The following is a 16,178-nucleotide window of genomic DNA, read 5'->3' as shown; positions in this document are numbered from 1 at the left end:
CTCATAACTTTGTAAACCTCTATCATGTCACCCCTCCACCTCCGTCGTTCCAGTGAAAACAATCTAAGTTTATCCAGCCTCTCCTCATAGCTAATATCCTCCAGACCAGGCACATCGAGGTAAACCTCTTCTGTACCCTCTCCAAAGCCTCCACGTCCTTCTGGTAGTGTGGGGACCAGAATTGCACGCAATATTCTAAGTGTGGCCTAACTAAGGTTCTGTACGGCTGCAGCATGACTTGCCAATTTTTATATTCTGTGCCCCGACCGATGAAGGCAAGCATGCCGTATGCCTTCTTGACTACCTTATCCACCTGCGTTGCCACTTTCAGTGACCTGTGGACCTGTATGCCCAGATCTCTCTGCCTGTCAATACTCCGAAGGGTTCTGCCATTTACTGTATACTTCCCAACTGTATTAGATCTTCCAAAATGCATTACCTCTACGATTTACAGTTTTCTTGGTGAATGGATGGAAATATGAAATTAGATTCCCCTACAACTAAAAATTGAGAATCCCATGCAATAAAAATAAAGTTTGACTTACTCAGTTACAATGGACTAGATATTAACTTGGAGGTAGGGAAGAAGTGAGGGGAGGGTCTGCTCAGTCTGTGAAACCCGAAAGTCCTTCAAGACGCGCCCAGCTCAGTCAGTAGTGGTGCTACCTAGCCTCTCTTGGTGGACATTGAAGTCTCCTACCTGGGGTACATTCTATGCGCTTGCTACACTCAGTGCTTCTTCCAAGTGATGTTCAACATGGAGGATTACTGATTCATTAGCTGAGAGAGAGCAGTAGGTGGTAATCAGCAGGAGGATTCCTTGCCCATATTTGACCTGATGCCATGAAACTTCATAGAATCTGGAGTCAATGTTGAGAACTCATAGGAACACAGGAAATAGGAGCAGGGGAGGCCATTCAGCCCCTTGAGCCTGCTCTGCCATTCAACTACATCATAGCTGATCTTCTACCTCAATGCCATTTTCCCACATTATCCCCATATCCCTTGATGCCTTTAATATCTAGAAATCTATCAATCTCTGTTTTGAGCAAACTCAATGACTGAGCCTCCACCATCCCCTGGGGTAGAGAATTGCAAAGATTCACCACCCTCTGAGTGAAGGAATTCCTCCTCATCTCAGTCCTAAATGGCTTACTTCTTATTCTGAGACTGTGTCCCCTGGTTTTAGACCCACCAGACAGGGGAAACATCCTCCCTGCATCAACCCAGTCAAGTCCTCTTAAGAATTTTTTATGTTTCAATGAGATCACCTCTCATTCTTCTAAACACGAGAGAATACAGGCCCAGTCTCCTCAATCTCTCCCCGTAGTACAATCCTGCCATTCCAGGACTTCGTCTGGTGAACCTTTGTTGCACTCCCTCTATGACTCCCAGGGCCACTCCCTCCTGACTGTATAACACTGTGCCACCACCTCTGTCTGTCCTGCTGGTGGGAGAAGACACACCCTGATGGATTGGAGGAGTCTGGCTCATTGGTTGTAAGGTATGATTCGGTGTGTATGATTATAAGGCTGCTGCTTGACTAGTTTGTGGGACAGCCCACTCAATTATGGTACAAGCCCTGAGATGGAAGTGAGGAGGACTTTGCAGTGTCAACAGGATTAGGTGTGCCTTTGTCAAGCCTGAATCTGGTATAAAAACAAGAAATGCTGGAACCACTCAGCAGGTCTGGCAGCATCTGTGAAAAGAGAAGCAGAGTTAACGTTTTGGGTCAGTGACCCTTCATCGGACCCTGAATCTGGTATGTAGGTTACTGCTGGGTGGTCTATCCAGTTATATTCTTATAGTTTTTTCTAGCCATTTTTGAAACAACTGACTGGCTGGCTAGGTCATTACAGAGGGCAGTTAAGAGTTAACCACATTTCTGTGGGTCTGTAGTCACATATAGGCCAGACTAAGGATGACAGGTTTCCTTCCCTAAAGGACATTACTGAACCAGATAGGTTTTTATGCAATCCAGTAGTTTCATCATCACTGTTACTGATACTAGCTTTTTAATTCCAGATTTATGTAACTAATTAAATGAATTTAAATTCCCCAGTTGCTATAGTGGGATTTGAACTCATATCTCTGGATCACTGGACCACTATGCTACCATACCCCATACAGAGGCCAGAATACTTGGCTGGCCAAGCTTAAAGTTAAAATGGCGGTTAAATATGAGACACACAGCCTCATTAAATTGCCAACCTGCCTCCTAGGAGTAGTTTGGTTGCCCATTTCCTCTCCCTCACCCCCCAACTATTCCTTCTCTGTTAAAACTGGAAGTGGGCTGATTGGAGTTGAGGTTCAGATTTTTAGTATTTTAACATCCCATCTGGCCAAAAGCTGTCTATCTTTTTTTGGTTGGGAGTGGGGGCGCTGTTAAAATTCCCCTACAAATCAATGGCCCGAACTGTAAGTAGACTAAATCGAGATTTAAATGCTCAAACCTCCAGTTGAAATTTGAGAATTCCATCTAATGAGAATGGAATTTAACTTCTTTGTCACTGGTAAACCAATGGTGCTGTTAAAAAGCTAACATTGTAATTAAAACTTTGTGAAGGTTACATTTTTGCAAGAATCTATAATCCAAGGCAGATGGACTGTGAACTTATAAATCCTGTGCAGAATCACTGAATCATTCCTGTCCTTTCAATTTACTGAATTACTAAAGAAATTATTTTATATTCTTAACTCACTAGTTGAATGAGCCACCTTTCTTGTTGTGTTCATTTGAGTTCCAGGATCTATTTTCCTTGCACTATTGAGTCTGGTAATTAGCAAAGTTCATGAAGTAATGGTTAGTGCTTTGGTACACTGAGCAATGTATATTGTAAAAATAAGAATATATCCTTAATATATATATTTAATCAATCCTTAAGTTTTGTTTCGTTCCATTTTAAAACATCAAGGCTTTTTTTTTTGTTTATTTTTCAGCCATATCTTCACCATACACCATTCCCCTGCTAAGAGAGTAGGCCAGCAAATAACTCCAGGTCTCTACTGCTCAGTAACCAGTCACTGGCAAATGCAGAAGGGTTGCTCAGGCTGACTCTTCCTTCTAACTTGACAACAGAGCTGAAATTGAGAACTTAACATATTTTTAAAAACCTGGATACAAAAATGCAACAAGTTGTGAACCAGATGGGTGAGTGTTATGTTTAAATAAGAAAAAAGAAATTTGAGGGATAACTTTCATAGTTGTGGGCTGCTAATAATGGAAATGTCTCTGAGGAAGAAAAATCCAGAACTAGTAAACAGATGAACCTACTTGTGATCCGAAACGTATTCTGATCCTAACGTGAAATTGCAATGCACCAAACCACTTTATGTGGAATTCAAGATAGAAGCGCAGCACTTCAATATAAAGTCCTGATTCATCCATCAAATATTTACACATGCTATGAATATTTATCAAAAATTCACAAATTTTAGGGATTTAAATGCATGTATATAGTGTAAAATAAAAACAGGAAATGATGGAAATGCAGATCAGATCATTCAGCATCTGAAATAAAGATCCTTCATCACACCTATCGCATTATGGTGTCTTCTGTATTTTGATTAGAACTTTCTCCAATTAAACATTGGGAAGACCAAAGCTACCAAAAACCACTCCCCTCAGCTCTGACTTTATCCTCCTTCCCTGAGTGCTCATTCAGACCAAATCTGATTGTGAACAACCTCTGTGCCCTGTTTCGTCCTGGGTTGACCTTCAAATGCTATATCTTCTCCACTATCAAGGCTTCTTAATCCATATTCAATCTTTCCTCACTCCCACTGACTGAAAATGTTAGGCATGCTTCTCTCCCATGCTCCGATTTACACAAATTCCAACCTCTCCAAAAATCTGCCTACTGGTTCCTGCTCTGCACTAAATCCCATTTGCCCATCATCCCTATCCTTGACAACCTCCATTGTCTTCCTGTGCTCCAAGACATCCAATTCAAAATCCTGTCCTTATTTACAATTCCTCACCTCAGCTCAGTTTACGTTTGCAGCCAAAACCTACCCGACCCTACTCTTTGGTCCCCCTGGCCTCCTGTGCATCCCCCATCGATGGCCCACATCTACCCCCATCATCAAAAGAGTATGCCTTGAGTATCCTGGCTCTTGTTTCTGGAACTTGCTCCTTAAACCCATCCACATTGCTAATTCTCTCCACACCTGTTTGTTGATCCTGCCTTCAGTCATCTATACTAACCCTTCCACCATTACAAGTCAATGCTTATAGGTAGAATGGCTGATAAATGAACAAAAAGCTTGTTTGCACTTCACTGAAATCCTTATGATCCACACATAAAGGAGCCAGTCCTCCTGACCTTTGCTTCCAGATATTGCCCATTTTCAAGACACCAAGGTCAGGAGAAAGGGGTCAAAGACATGTTTTGCTGGGTCTCCACTCACTGACTGTTGCACTGGAATGTCTGGCTTTCCCTTGGGTTGGAGACAGTGGAGGGTGGGATGAGAAAAGGTGGGTAGCAGAGCTGCATCTGATAAAAACACTGCCCTATTACATGTAAATGAGGCAGTGAGGAACATTTCCAGCCTCCTGACTCATTTTCTTTCTTGGTCGCCATCGGATACTGAAGTGGACGAGTGCCCAAATAAGGCAGGTGATGGGGCTTGAACAGATTCAGAGAATCTGTCGATATCCTGGCGGTGCAGCTCAGAAATTGAAAAAGCAGCTTGTTCGAGAGCAGCAACCATAAGGCCCCAGTACCAGTGGCTAGGAATACAACTGGAGGTCTACAGCTGTGCTTCAATATCCTCCCCCTTTAGCATTACTAAAATCTGTGCCCTCAGCCATGTGGGGCAGGAAATAATAGTGTCTTGGGCCACAACAGTGGGGAAGACCAGTAAAATGAGTCCTATCATTTATTGGTTTTTGGTTGAATTATCAACCAACCTAAAAAGTACACTTTAAACCCTTAAGTCATCAATTATTATTAAACTTTACATTGTTAAACAGTGCCTTTTTAAAAAAAAACTCTCTGGATTTCAGATTCTAAGATGCCAAAGAAGCTGTTACTTTTAGATGTCGACTGTGGGGTGGATGATGCCCAAGCCATGATGATGGCTCTTGCAGCTCCTAATGTGCAGATCCTGGGGATAACATGTACTCACGGAAACACAAAAATTGAAAATGTGTGCAAAAATGTGCTTCGAGTGTTAAAACTCTGCCAGAGAATGGAGGTAGGTGATGAAGAGCGCGTGTACAATTATCTGTGAGTGTGATTTTTTTTTTGTGCTTTTTGTTCAGTAACAACTCAGTTCTTGGAGAATAAATCAAATGTATAGCTTCTAATTTTTTTTGTCAAAATGCTTACTATTGTTTCCAGTTTATGGTTACATTGAACATTTGTATATGCGCATGCGTACATTTGAATTATTTTGTCCATGTTTATAATAAAAATGATGCCTCTTTTACTTCTGTTGCAGACTTTCTCTTACATCTCTGTATTGTGTTCAATTGAAAATAGATATCACTATTATAGATATGATGCATACAATCTGTGTGTGTATGTGCGCATATAATTTAAAAGTGTTACATATTGGAGTGGCGCAGTGGTTAGCACCGCAGCCTCACAGCTCCAGCGACCCGGGTTCAATTCTGGGTACTGCCTGTGTGGAGTTTGCAAGTTCTCCCTGTGTCTGCGTGGGTTTCCTCCGGGTGCTCCGGTTTCCTCCCACATGCCAAAGACTTGCAGGTTGATAGGTTAATTGGCCATTATAAATTGCCCCTAGTATAGGTAGGTGGTAGGGAAATAAAGGAACAGGTGGGGATGTGATAGGAATATGGGATTAGTGTAGGATTAGTATAAATGGGTGGTTGATGGTCGGCACAGACGCGGTGGGCCGAAGGGCCTGTTTCAGTGCTGTATCTCTAAAAAAAAAAAATATTTATTAATACAACATTACAAGCGTGGTATGCTTGTATGCTTTTCTTCATTCCGATTTAGGAAATTCTATTTTTTCCCAGCAGTATTCTTTTCCCAGGTTTTCCCCCTCCGAATTAGAAGCCAGAGTAATGCAGGTTAACAGTTTTACCCATAGAAATGGCCCTTGAAATCCTCACCCACCCAATACCTTGTGCCATCAGTGGATGCTGACATGGTATGCGCTCCTGGGAAGTGTGGTGGCTGAGTCAAATCCTGTCTTTGATACTGATGTGCATTTTCTGCTAGAGTGTTGCTGAATTGTGATCATGAGTTTGAAATCTATCTTATTTCCTCACTTCCTAATCTGAGGTATTGGACTCAATTATAGCTTAGTACATGCCAACAATACTGAATCAGGAATTGCCTGCTTTTTTTACAGCTCACTTGCGCATTCGTCTGTCCAGTTGCCAACTAAGCCCTTTAGGGGAGCTGTTCTATAAAATTATTTTCCATCCCTCTTACATTTACATTGTTTTTACTGAACAGCAGACATAATCTATGCTTAGTGTTTCTGAAAACTATTATTCCATGTCTGCACAGATTCCAGTCTACCGGGGTGCAAGTACCTCTCTCCTTGGAGAACTTCTGCATGACCCTGCTTACCATGGAGAGGACGGGCTGGGTGATGTTCCAGACCCTAATGCTCCAGGGTTGGAATACCTGCAAGCTGAACATGCAGTGAATGCCATGATCAGGATAGTCACTGAGCATACTGGTCAGGTGAGATATGCAGTTTTTGGGAAAGCAAGATTTGGTGGCCAGAGGCTAACAGTATTTACTTTAGAGGCACATTACTGTCTTCAATGCAGGAAACTTGAGGGAGCTAGTCTTTTGCATTGGGTCAGGGTTATGGGCTAATGAGAGACAGAGGGTGTTGGGAAGGTTATCTTGGGAGAGGCGCAAACAATCAAGGAAATTTGCACTTAGCGATATTTTGGTGTGAAACCAGCATAATTCTGTTACATGCCAATTCGTTCAGAAAAATAAATGCGCCTCGTTAAAGTTACAGGAAATTCTAGTCCATGTAGTCTAATCATGAACAAGTCAAAATTCGCTTAATGAGGAAGAATGTTTGAATGTCTCAACTACAATTTGAGCTAGTAAATTCTCCAGTTTTTGTAAATAAGGAAAGTGAGCTACTGTATTGGGATTTGAGTTATCTCTAATAACAAAACACTTTTATTAACAGTTCTTAAGTAGGTTGAATAGAGTTAAATACTCTGAAGCTTGAAAAAGTCTACAAACATTGTGGCGTTTTTAATCCTAATGTAAAAATAATTCTTCATACTATTACAATGTGCAAAGGACTGAATGCCTCACTCTTACTACGCTAAGACACTTTCGATCATCTTGTAGGTCTGCCTTGTTGCTGTTGGACCCCTGACCAATGTGGCCCTAGCTGCTAAAATGGACCCCACTTTTCCTTCAAAGCTGAAGTGTTTGTATATCATGGGAGGAAACATGGAAGGTATGTCAGATAGCCAGCTTTACAGATACAAAATACTGCAGAAGTTGGAACTCTGAAATAAAAACAGAAAATGCTGGAAATACTCAAGATCTGGCAGCATCTGTGGAGCGGGAGACAGAGTTAATGTTTCAGGTTGATGACCTTTTATCAGCCTGCTTTGCAGCACTGTCTGAGATAAGAATATTGAGCACATGTAGCTAGCGCATTGATAAATGTACTGCCCCAGTGTGGAACTGAGTAAGGCAGGTCCCAGGATCTATCTCCAGTTTTGTTGATTTAGCAAAGTATATCAGATTGTGTTCCAGCTTCTGAATTCCATTCACTGACCCCTGCAGTAAGTTTTAGGCATGAACATCAGGAGAGGAAAGGATTGCGCTCAGTTTTGCTGCCCCTCATGACAAAATATCCTGCCAGGACATTGTCCTAACACATTAAGAATGGGTGAGGTACCAAACTGCTACATGTGCATGTGGAGCCATATGCCACCACCAGTACCTTCCCTACCTACCCACAGATGTGTGTCTGCTAAAGTATCTGTGATTTTTTTGTTTTGCTTGACAACCACCCTCATGGCCTCCCTGAGCAAGATGGCTAATCAGTACTACATTATGTCAATTTTGTGCTCTCAAACTTTACCCCAACTTTTTTTTTCAGCAAGAGGGAATGTGAGAGTCTGCAGTGAGTTTAACTTTGTCACAGATCCAGAAGCAGCTTCCATTGTTCTCAGCCACTTTACATGTCCCACTTATATTGCCACCTTAGAATATAGTCTCCGCCATCGACTACCATGGGTAAGTTGTTCAAAATATACAATAACATTCTCAAAACTAGAGGTTATTGCTGCACATGCACATTCTGTTTTATGTTATTGGGCTTGTCAACATCGGAATTGGTGTCAGCACAAATATCCTCATACTTAGTTTCCTATCGAATAGAATACAATGAAATCATTCTAGTTTCTTCATCCCTTTGACAAAAGCAAATCCAGATATACAAGATATGTCAAGCCCTCACTTCTAGTTATCTCTGAAACTCTAAAATAATTACTTATTTTTGTGTGCTGCCAAAACTTAAGGGAGTGATGATGTATGAGAAAAGATTGACTATCTTCTCAAAAAGAAAGGGCTGCGATGGATATGTTTTAAACTATGAAAGATTTGGCCAAATTGGATCCAAGTAAGCTTTTCTGCTGTACACAGAATATAAAGACACGAGGGTACGTTTGTGCAAATATATGCCCACTATACGCAATGGCTTTTTGCAGATTTTTTAGCTCACCATTGAATAAACTAGAATGCATGCAATGCAATGCAACTAGCCTAATTAAATCACAGTGCTTGCTCAATACAAACTGTAATCCTACACCAAGTAGAGGGGATTAGAAGAGCTTGCTTGAGTACACAAAAGGTACTTGAACATTAAAGAGAGGTTTTTTTAATATTAGTTCTTGCATTCAGTCCAGCTTAACAGTGTACAAACTCCTGAGTAAACTGTTTCTGCCTGGAATAAATAGAGCACTTAAGACGCTATAACTGCCAACTTTGAAATTGTTGTTAATGCAAGTGGATAATTGTTATCGCTTTTTTACTGATATAAGCAATTGTTCATTTCAAACATTGTCGTTTTAAGTGGTGGGGGGTAGTATTTACAAATCATGAACAAAAGAAAATACAAAATGCAGGAGGAACTTTTTATTAAAAGGTTGCCAATGTGCGGAACAGGTTACTGGCATGGGTGGTGGAACAAAAAACCTTAATGAGCATTGGAAGGAATCAGGCAGTGTGTTGTCGAAAACTGGGATTCAGAGTTATTAGAAATGCATCAAGGGAATATTGTGGATATGTGGGCTGGAAAGTCTTCTAGTGACTGGAACTGTTATTATGTTTCTATATCACTTTTTTAATTGCAGGACTTTTTTCAGAAGTGGATAAATCAAAATACTGAAAAGGCTCAATTCATGAAGAAGATAACTGCACTTACTGCTAAGTTCACCAAAGGTGATCAAGGCAGTAAAGAGTTGCATTTTGGTCATGGGTTTGTATCCTGTGATTCATATGCAATGGCTGCTGTGATTGATGAGTCTGTTGTCACTGAACATGCACAGTATGGGGTAAGCGTGGAATTGCATGGATCATTGACCAGAGGGATGATGGTTCTGGATACCTTAGACCTACTAAAACTTAAACATAAAGCGATTGTCTTTCTGAAATGTGATATGGAGAAATTTAAGCAGCTGCTGGTTAATGCTCTGAAATAGGATGCCACAGGCTTCAAATGACAGAACAAATAAACAGTGCCAGAGACATACATTTTATATAGTGCTAATGAGGAGTATAAACTTAATTCAACTTTAAACAACACATTCCTAATATTTAACTAGCATGAGTATACTTCTAAGCTTCTAAATGGGCACTTATTATAACCTGACAAATATATGTCATAGTTAAAATGTTTACGCACACTTTCCGACTAATGCCAGGTAAAGGGTTAAATAATAGAACTAAATGAATATCGTGGAGAGTAGTTTCATTACCTTAATAATAAGCAGAACTTTCCCTTGAGAGGTTAAACGGATGGTGTAGGAAAAATGGACTGGAATTTATATATTTGTCGCATTTACATCACCCGACTCTGCCTCACCTCGTTCATCTGCTGTTAAAACCCTCATCCATGCCTTTGTTCCCTCTAGACTTTACTATTCCAGTGCTTTCCTGGTGGTCTCCCATCTTTCACCCTCCATAAACTTGAGGTCATTCAAAACTCTTTTGCCTATATTCTAACTCGCACCAAGTCCAGTTCATCCTTCAGCCCTGTGCTCACTGACCTACATTGGTTTCCAGTCCGGCAACGGCTCAGTTTTAAAATTCTTGTTTTCAAATCCATCCCTATATCTGTATCTTCCTCCAGCCCTAAACCCCCTCTGAGATCTCTGCACTCCTCCAATTCTAGCCTCTTTCACAACCCTGATTTTCATCGCTCCGCCATTGGCAGCTGTGCAGACAGTCCTGAAAACCTACCTATTTGACCAAGCTTTTGGTCATCTGTCCTAATATCTCCTTATGTTGCTCAGTGTCAAATTTTGTTTGATCATGATCCATTAAATGCATGAGGATGTTTTACTATATAAAGGCACTATATAAATGCAAGTTGTTTTCTTTGTTTATTGAGATGCTTAACTGACTCTGATCAGAGATTTGCATTTCAAGGACACTATTCTCTTTCTTGAACTTTCAAGTTATCAAACTGTATGTGAAGAACAATATAGTTATAGAAAGCTGTCTGCATTTAATCCGATGGAGAAAAAGGTTATATCTTTATAAAAATGGGCTTTGTTTCTACTGAATCTGGTGTATTAGCTTTGGATTTCAATAGGTAATAGTACCCAAGTATGTTGTGAATCAATACAAAATAAAAGTAGCATGCAACTAAACTGTTTTAATGTATTTATTTCCAGACAGTCCTGAATCAGTGCATTGAGGTTTATTGCAAAATTGTCTTCTTAGTTCAAATAACCATCAGAGGGCAAGGTCTCCACCAGGCAGTATAGCTACCATTCACAGAATTTGTGAAAGGGTGGTCTAAAAAATTGCGTGGCTTTCATTTCTGCTTGGTCCCTGCTAAAAATGTGGCCCTGCATATATTTTCCCACCCAGTGGTACTTCCATCCATTATTACCAGGTATTAAAGGGAAGCTGGTTGAAGTCCTAATTTACAAGCACAGAAAATATTTTTGAGGTTATATTTTTTCCAGATTTTGAAATTACTCTTTTGTACATTGGCCGCAGTATTTACTTGAGGGCATGAATAGAGTGAGGGGGAGGATTTCTAGACAGGTTTCCCAGGACTATTAACTGCAGGACGTCTTTTAATTTTTTTCAGTAGGTTCCTGCCTGACAGCCAGGCTGATTGACAGGGTTCTGAAGAAGGGTCACTGACCTGAAATGTTAACTCTCCTTCTCTCTCCACAGATGCTGCAGACCTGCTGAGTATTTCCAGCATTTCTTGTTTTTATTTATGATTGACAGGCTGGCTGCCTAACAGGTGGTAAAGCAGCTGAGGAGCAGTTGCCAGGTAAGTCAGAGATCATGGGGGTTGAAGGGCTGGGATATCGGAGTAAGCAGCCAGAGATCGCGGGGTGGTGGGGGTCAGAGATCACTGGGTGTGGGGAACAGATATCAAGGTCAGCGGGGTTTGGAGATTATGGAGGGGGTCAGAGATTGGGGGTGCCGGGGTGAGGACCAGGGATTTCAGGGGTTGGAGTCAGAGATTGTAGGGCTTGGAAATTGCGACTGGTGACAGTTGGCGATCACTGGATGCTAACGAGCTAAGTTGGTTGGGCCTGGAGAAAACAGCCTTGTTCCTCCTGGCCCACAAGCAATGCTGTAAATGCATTTACCTAATGAATCCAGCCCTTCCTGCTTCCTTTTGCCTACTATGATCCCCGGTTCCTGGGAAACTTTTGTTAAAAATAAAAGATCTTTAAGAGTAGAGATATGGAGCCTCCTTAAAAGATTTTACCTACTGACCCACCTCTTGAGAGCAGATTGGTCACCTGCTCCCCATCCAGCCTCTGTTCAAACCAGACGTGGGCAGATTTGACATGGGTTGGAGTTGGATATGAAATTTAAAATTTTTTAACTTCCCACCCAACCCAAGTTAAAGTGACCTCCATTGTTACCCACTAAAGTTTCATGTATTTTCCATATATTTTCTGAATTAGAACTAGGTGGAAATGCTCACATAATAGCAGCAGGATCATTGTTAGCAATATAACAGAGGAACTGAGTACACAAACTCTTTCCAAGAGTTTTGCAAAAGAGAATGATCCTTAAAAAAGATGACATCAGTAAACTATCTCCCACATTACAAATATTCATTCCAACTGAGGTACATCTAACTGGAAATTATACCAAGTGATTGCTGGTAATTGCCTTTTATTCAAGTTACTGTTACCTTACCACTGGGAATATACTTTGAAAGCACCTTAATCACAGTATTTCATGCTTTAAGTCACAGAATCACAGAATTGTTATAGCACAGAAGGAGGCCATTCAGGCCATCGTGTCCACTTTAGCTCTCCGAATGAACAATTCACTTAATGCCATTTTCCTGCCTTCTCCCCATAACCCTGTACATTCTTTTCAGATAACAGTCTAATTCCCTTTTGAAAGCCTCGATTGAACCTACCTGCAACACATTCTCAGGGAGTACATTCCAGACCTTAACCACTTGCTGCGTGAAAAAGTTTTTCCTCATGTCGCTTTTGCTTCTTTTGCCAATCACTTTAAATCTGTGTGCTCTTGTTCTTGAACCTTTCACGAATAGGAACAGTTTTACCCGATCTACTCTGTCCAGACCCTTCATGATTTTGAACAGTAAACTATCTCCCACATGGGCGGCACAGTGGCGCAGTGGTTAGCACCGCAGCCTCACAGCTCCAGCGACCCGGGTTCAATTCTGGGTACTGCCTGTGTGGAGTTTGCAAGTTCTCCCTGTGTTTGCGTGGGCTTCCTCCAGGTGCTCCGGTTTCCTCCCACAGCCAAAAGACTTGCAGGTTGATAGGTAAATTGGCCATTATAAATTGCCCCTAGTATAGGTAGGTGGTAGGGGAATATAGGGACAGGTGAGGATGTATAGGGGCAGGTGAGGATGTGGTAGGAATATGGGATTAGTGTAGGGTTAGTGTAAATGGGTGGTTAATGGTCGGCACAGACTCGGTGGGCCGAAGGGCCTGTTTCAGTGCTGTATCTCTAAATCTAAATCTTTCAACACTTCTATCAAATCTTCTCTCAGCATTCTCTTCTCCAATCTATCTTGATTAACTGAAGTTCCTTATCCCTGGAACCATTCTTGTGAATCTCTTCTGTACTGCTTCCAATGCCTTTACATCTTTCCTAAAGTGCGGTACCCAGAACTGGGCGCAATATTGCAGCTGAGACTGAACTAGTGTCTTATACAAATTCAACATGACCTCATTGCTCTTGTACTCTATTATATTGCTGTTTCTCTCCCCATGTTAATCTGAGTTCTTTTTGCCTTCAGTCTGGTTCAGTAAATATACCGAGTCGGATGTGTAGGTAAAATTACTTTATTTGCGTAGTCGCCAGCGGACTTACTCTGAGAACAGCGGCACTGACTCCACCAGAGTCTGTCGGGTCCCCCCCAGAGTAAGTGAAGTTTGTGATACAGGTACTACTGTTTATACATTAAGATTCATGCTACACCTCCTTGTTTAACCAATCAGTGCGGTACAATTCGACTTCACCCACGTGGTGACATGCAGTACATCTGTTACTGAGGTTACAATACACTCCATTCTCAATACATACTTGTTACTAATAAAATATTGTTTTGTACCAGCAAGATAAAAGAAAGCGGATAAGCAAGCTAATTAACAAGAGCATAGGAATCATCAATAACCATGCTGGTCTCACTCCCTACATGGATCATGAGTCTGTCTCTACCTTGTGACAAGTAATTGCGGAGCATCCTGCTATCTCTATTAGGTTTACATTCCTGAGTGTTTCGTGCAGTGTGCAGCTACATCAAGTAGTGGCGTTCACGAAGATAAGAGGGGCCTAGCACTCCTTATCACTCACACAGGGATGGACATCATTTGATTCACAGGAGTCCATTTGTTCCAAACCACAGGGAGTCACACAATCAGGCCATAAAGAACAGATGTCCTGGCAGTTACCAGTGTCAGCTAGTCTTTACTGTCTCACACGCTCTGCCTTTACTTTTAACTATTTCATTGTGGTTTCTGCTACTTAAAATCAAAGCTCAGCAAAGCTACTATTCCTAACTTGGCTATATTTCCCATTAAGCATAGTGCCATGCCTTTCTGCTCACTTCCACACCCATTGATGCTGCTAGACCTGCTGAGTATTTCCAGCACTTTCTGTTTTTATGTAATGGTTATGATACTAGCTTGAAGAGACAATAAATTTATCTTCGGCAGTGTTTCAGTGAGTGAATTGAAGGAGTCCTCCTGTGCCACCATGATGGATCTATGCACAACTCTGCAGCCCACTCCTCCAGATTGATCTGTGACAGAGACCCTAAAGGTTGTTTTGCTTTCTACGATGGAGGCTCAGATGACTCCCACTGAGGCCTTGAAATTGGAAACCCAACCTCTCACCAAAAAATTTAGAAATATGTTTGTTAAACACAGTTTACATAGAATATACAGAATCAGGCAATTCAGTCCAACTAGTTCATTACCAGTCTTTATTCGCCACTTGAGTTTTTGCAAATATCTTTAAGGAAATTAAAAAATATTCCTGCCTATATGTCATTCCCTACCAATGCAGGATGCCTGTCTTATACATAGTATTGTGTGAAAATCAGGTGCAGGCTTCAGAAAAATTGACTTCTAATTTTAATTTACATGTCTCTTCCTTCCGACTTCTGTGGGAAAAAACAGTAATAATACTTCTTTGCAAAGGAATGCAGTGTCTCAGATCAACTTGCGATAGAACCCATGCCAAAACCAGGTGAGGAAAAGTTGGGAAATCTAGTCCAATGGCTGGAATTTTACAACAGGGTGAGGCCCCACCCACCGTCCAAAAAGTTGGGGGCGAGCCCGCCTCTGCCAGGCCTGGAAGCCAGGCTATGCTTTTACGTTGCCCAGGCCTTTAATTGGCCTTGAGTTGGACTTACACCCCACTGAGGCAGGATGGCTTGCCTCCAAGAGCTGCCAGCATATCAGCGGGCAGGCAGCTCTTCAGTCCCAGCAGCGCCACTGGGAGCAATTGCCACTGCTGGGACTGCACCCAGCAAGAGGAGCAGCAATGGACAAAGCCCTGAAATTAAGGTTACTGTTGGGGCCTTGCTGGGGACAATTGGCTGGACCCTGGTGAGGCAGGGTGGGTCAGGTGAGTGAGGGGGGGTTGCTCCAGCAGGGATGGCTTGTGCCATGTGGGGGGCCCTCCATGCGACACAGAATGCCCGATCAGGACCCCCATACCCGTCACAAGGTAGGCCACGAAGGGCCTTAATTGGCCTGGGGCAGATGGGCTGTTTGTCACCTCCCCTTGCTGATGGTAAAACTGCAGCCAGGCGGGAAGGCACCCTTCCACTGCTTCCAGACCACTCCAGCTGTGGGGGTAAAATTCTGGCCACCATCTCTGAATTGTCCTCCATGTTCTCTTATTTGTGAGGTTAGATTGCCTTTCAAACCTCAAAAGTGAGACGTTTAAGTGTCATATTTTCGATTTTCAAAGTTGCACACTGGTCATTGTGTTTGTTGTACCACTTGAAGGGTTGTGTAATAGTTATTATTCCAAAATTTTGTTTGAATATGAGTTCTACAACCAAAACTGGATGGTAAATTCACTCCCTGCATGTCAAAGTATAGTTGGAACCCAAGTTCAGAGAAACTTGATGCATCTCCTTCGGCAAGGGAGGCTTTTGTGTGAAGAATGATGTTCCAGGTTAACTATGTGTTCATTAAAAGTTCTAAAAGAAAACCTCAATTATTGTCTAATTCCATGATATGCAGCTAGAATGTTTTTGTGTGCAGTGAGAAATCCGAACATAGCAAACAATTGGACTGCATTTAATAAGTTGAAAATGCTATTTTTCAGTTTTAAATTGAATACGTTTTTAAAAAGGCAAGCCTGCTTGATAGCTCCATCCAACGTATGGGAATATATGGAAAATAAAGGATCACGCTTGCCTACTTTGTGAAGAAGCCATTGCAAATATTTGCGGAGTGTCAACGGTTAATGTGCAAAGGTTGAGCAACTTTTAAAAATCTCTAC

General features: G+C 41.7%; 1 protein-coding gene across 4 annotated transcripts in view; it reads left to right on the top strand.

Moving 5' to 3' along the window:
• Positions 1-10,830, top strand: part of LOC137370926 (nucleoside hydrolase-like) — a 28,921-nt gene extending 18,091 nt beyond the window's left edge. For 3 of the 4 annotated variants that reach the window (XM_068032796.1, XM_068032794.1, XM_068032795.1), the window contains exons 2-7: positions 2,941-3,151; positions 5,009-5,199; positions 6,486-6,665; positions 7,302-7,413; positions 8,068-8,204; positions 9,323-10,830. In XM_068032796.1, coding sequence (XP_067888897.1) covers positions 3,127-3,151; positions 5,009-5,199; positions 6,486-6,665; positions 7,302-7,413; positions 8,068-8,204; positions 9,323-9,670 — 993 coding nt within the window. In that variant the 5' untranslated portion in view covers positions 2,941-3,126 and the 3' untranslated portion in view covers positions 9,671-10,830. The remainder of the gene's footprint in view (positions 1-2,940; positions 3,152-5,008; positions 5,200-6,485; positions 6,666-7,301; positions 7,414-8,067; positions 8,205-9,322) is intronic. The other variant, XM_068032797.1, reaches the window with a different exon arrangement.
• The last annotated feature ends 5,348 nt before the right edge of the window (positions 10,831-16,178 follow it).

The sequence above is a fragment of the Heterodontus francisci genome, chromosome 6 (assembly GCF_036365525.1).
Source record: "Heterodontus francisci isolate sHetFra1 chromosome 6, sHetFra1.hap1, whole genome shotgun sequence".
NCBI lineage: Eukaryota > Metazoa > Chordata > Chondrichthyes > Heterodontiformes > Heterodontidae > Heterodontus > Heterodontus francisci.
This window is presented reverse-complemented; position numbering and strand designations above follow the sequence as displayed.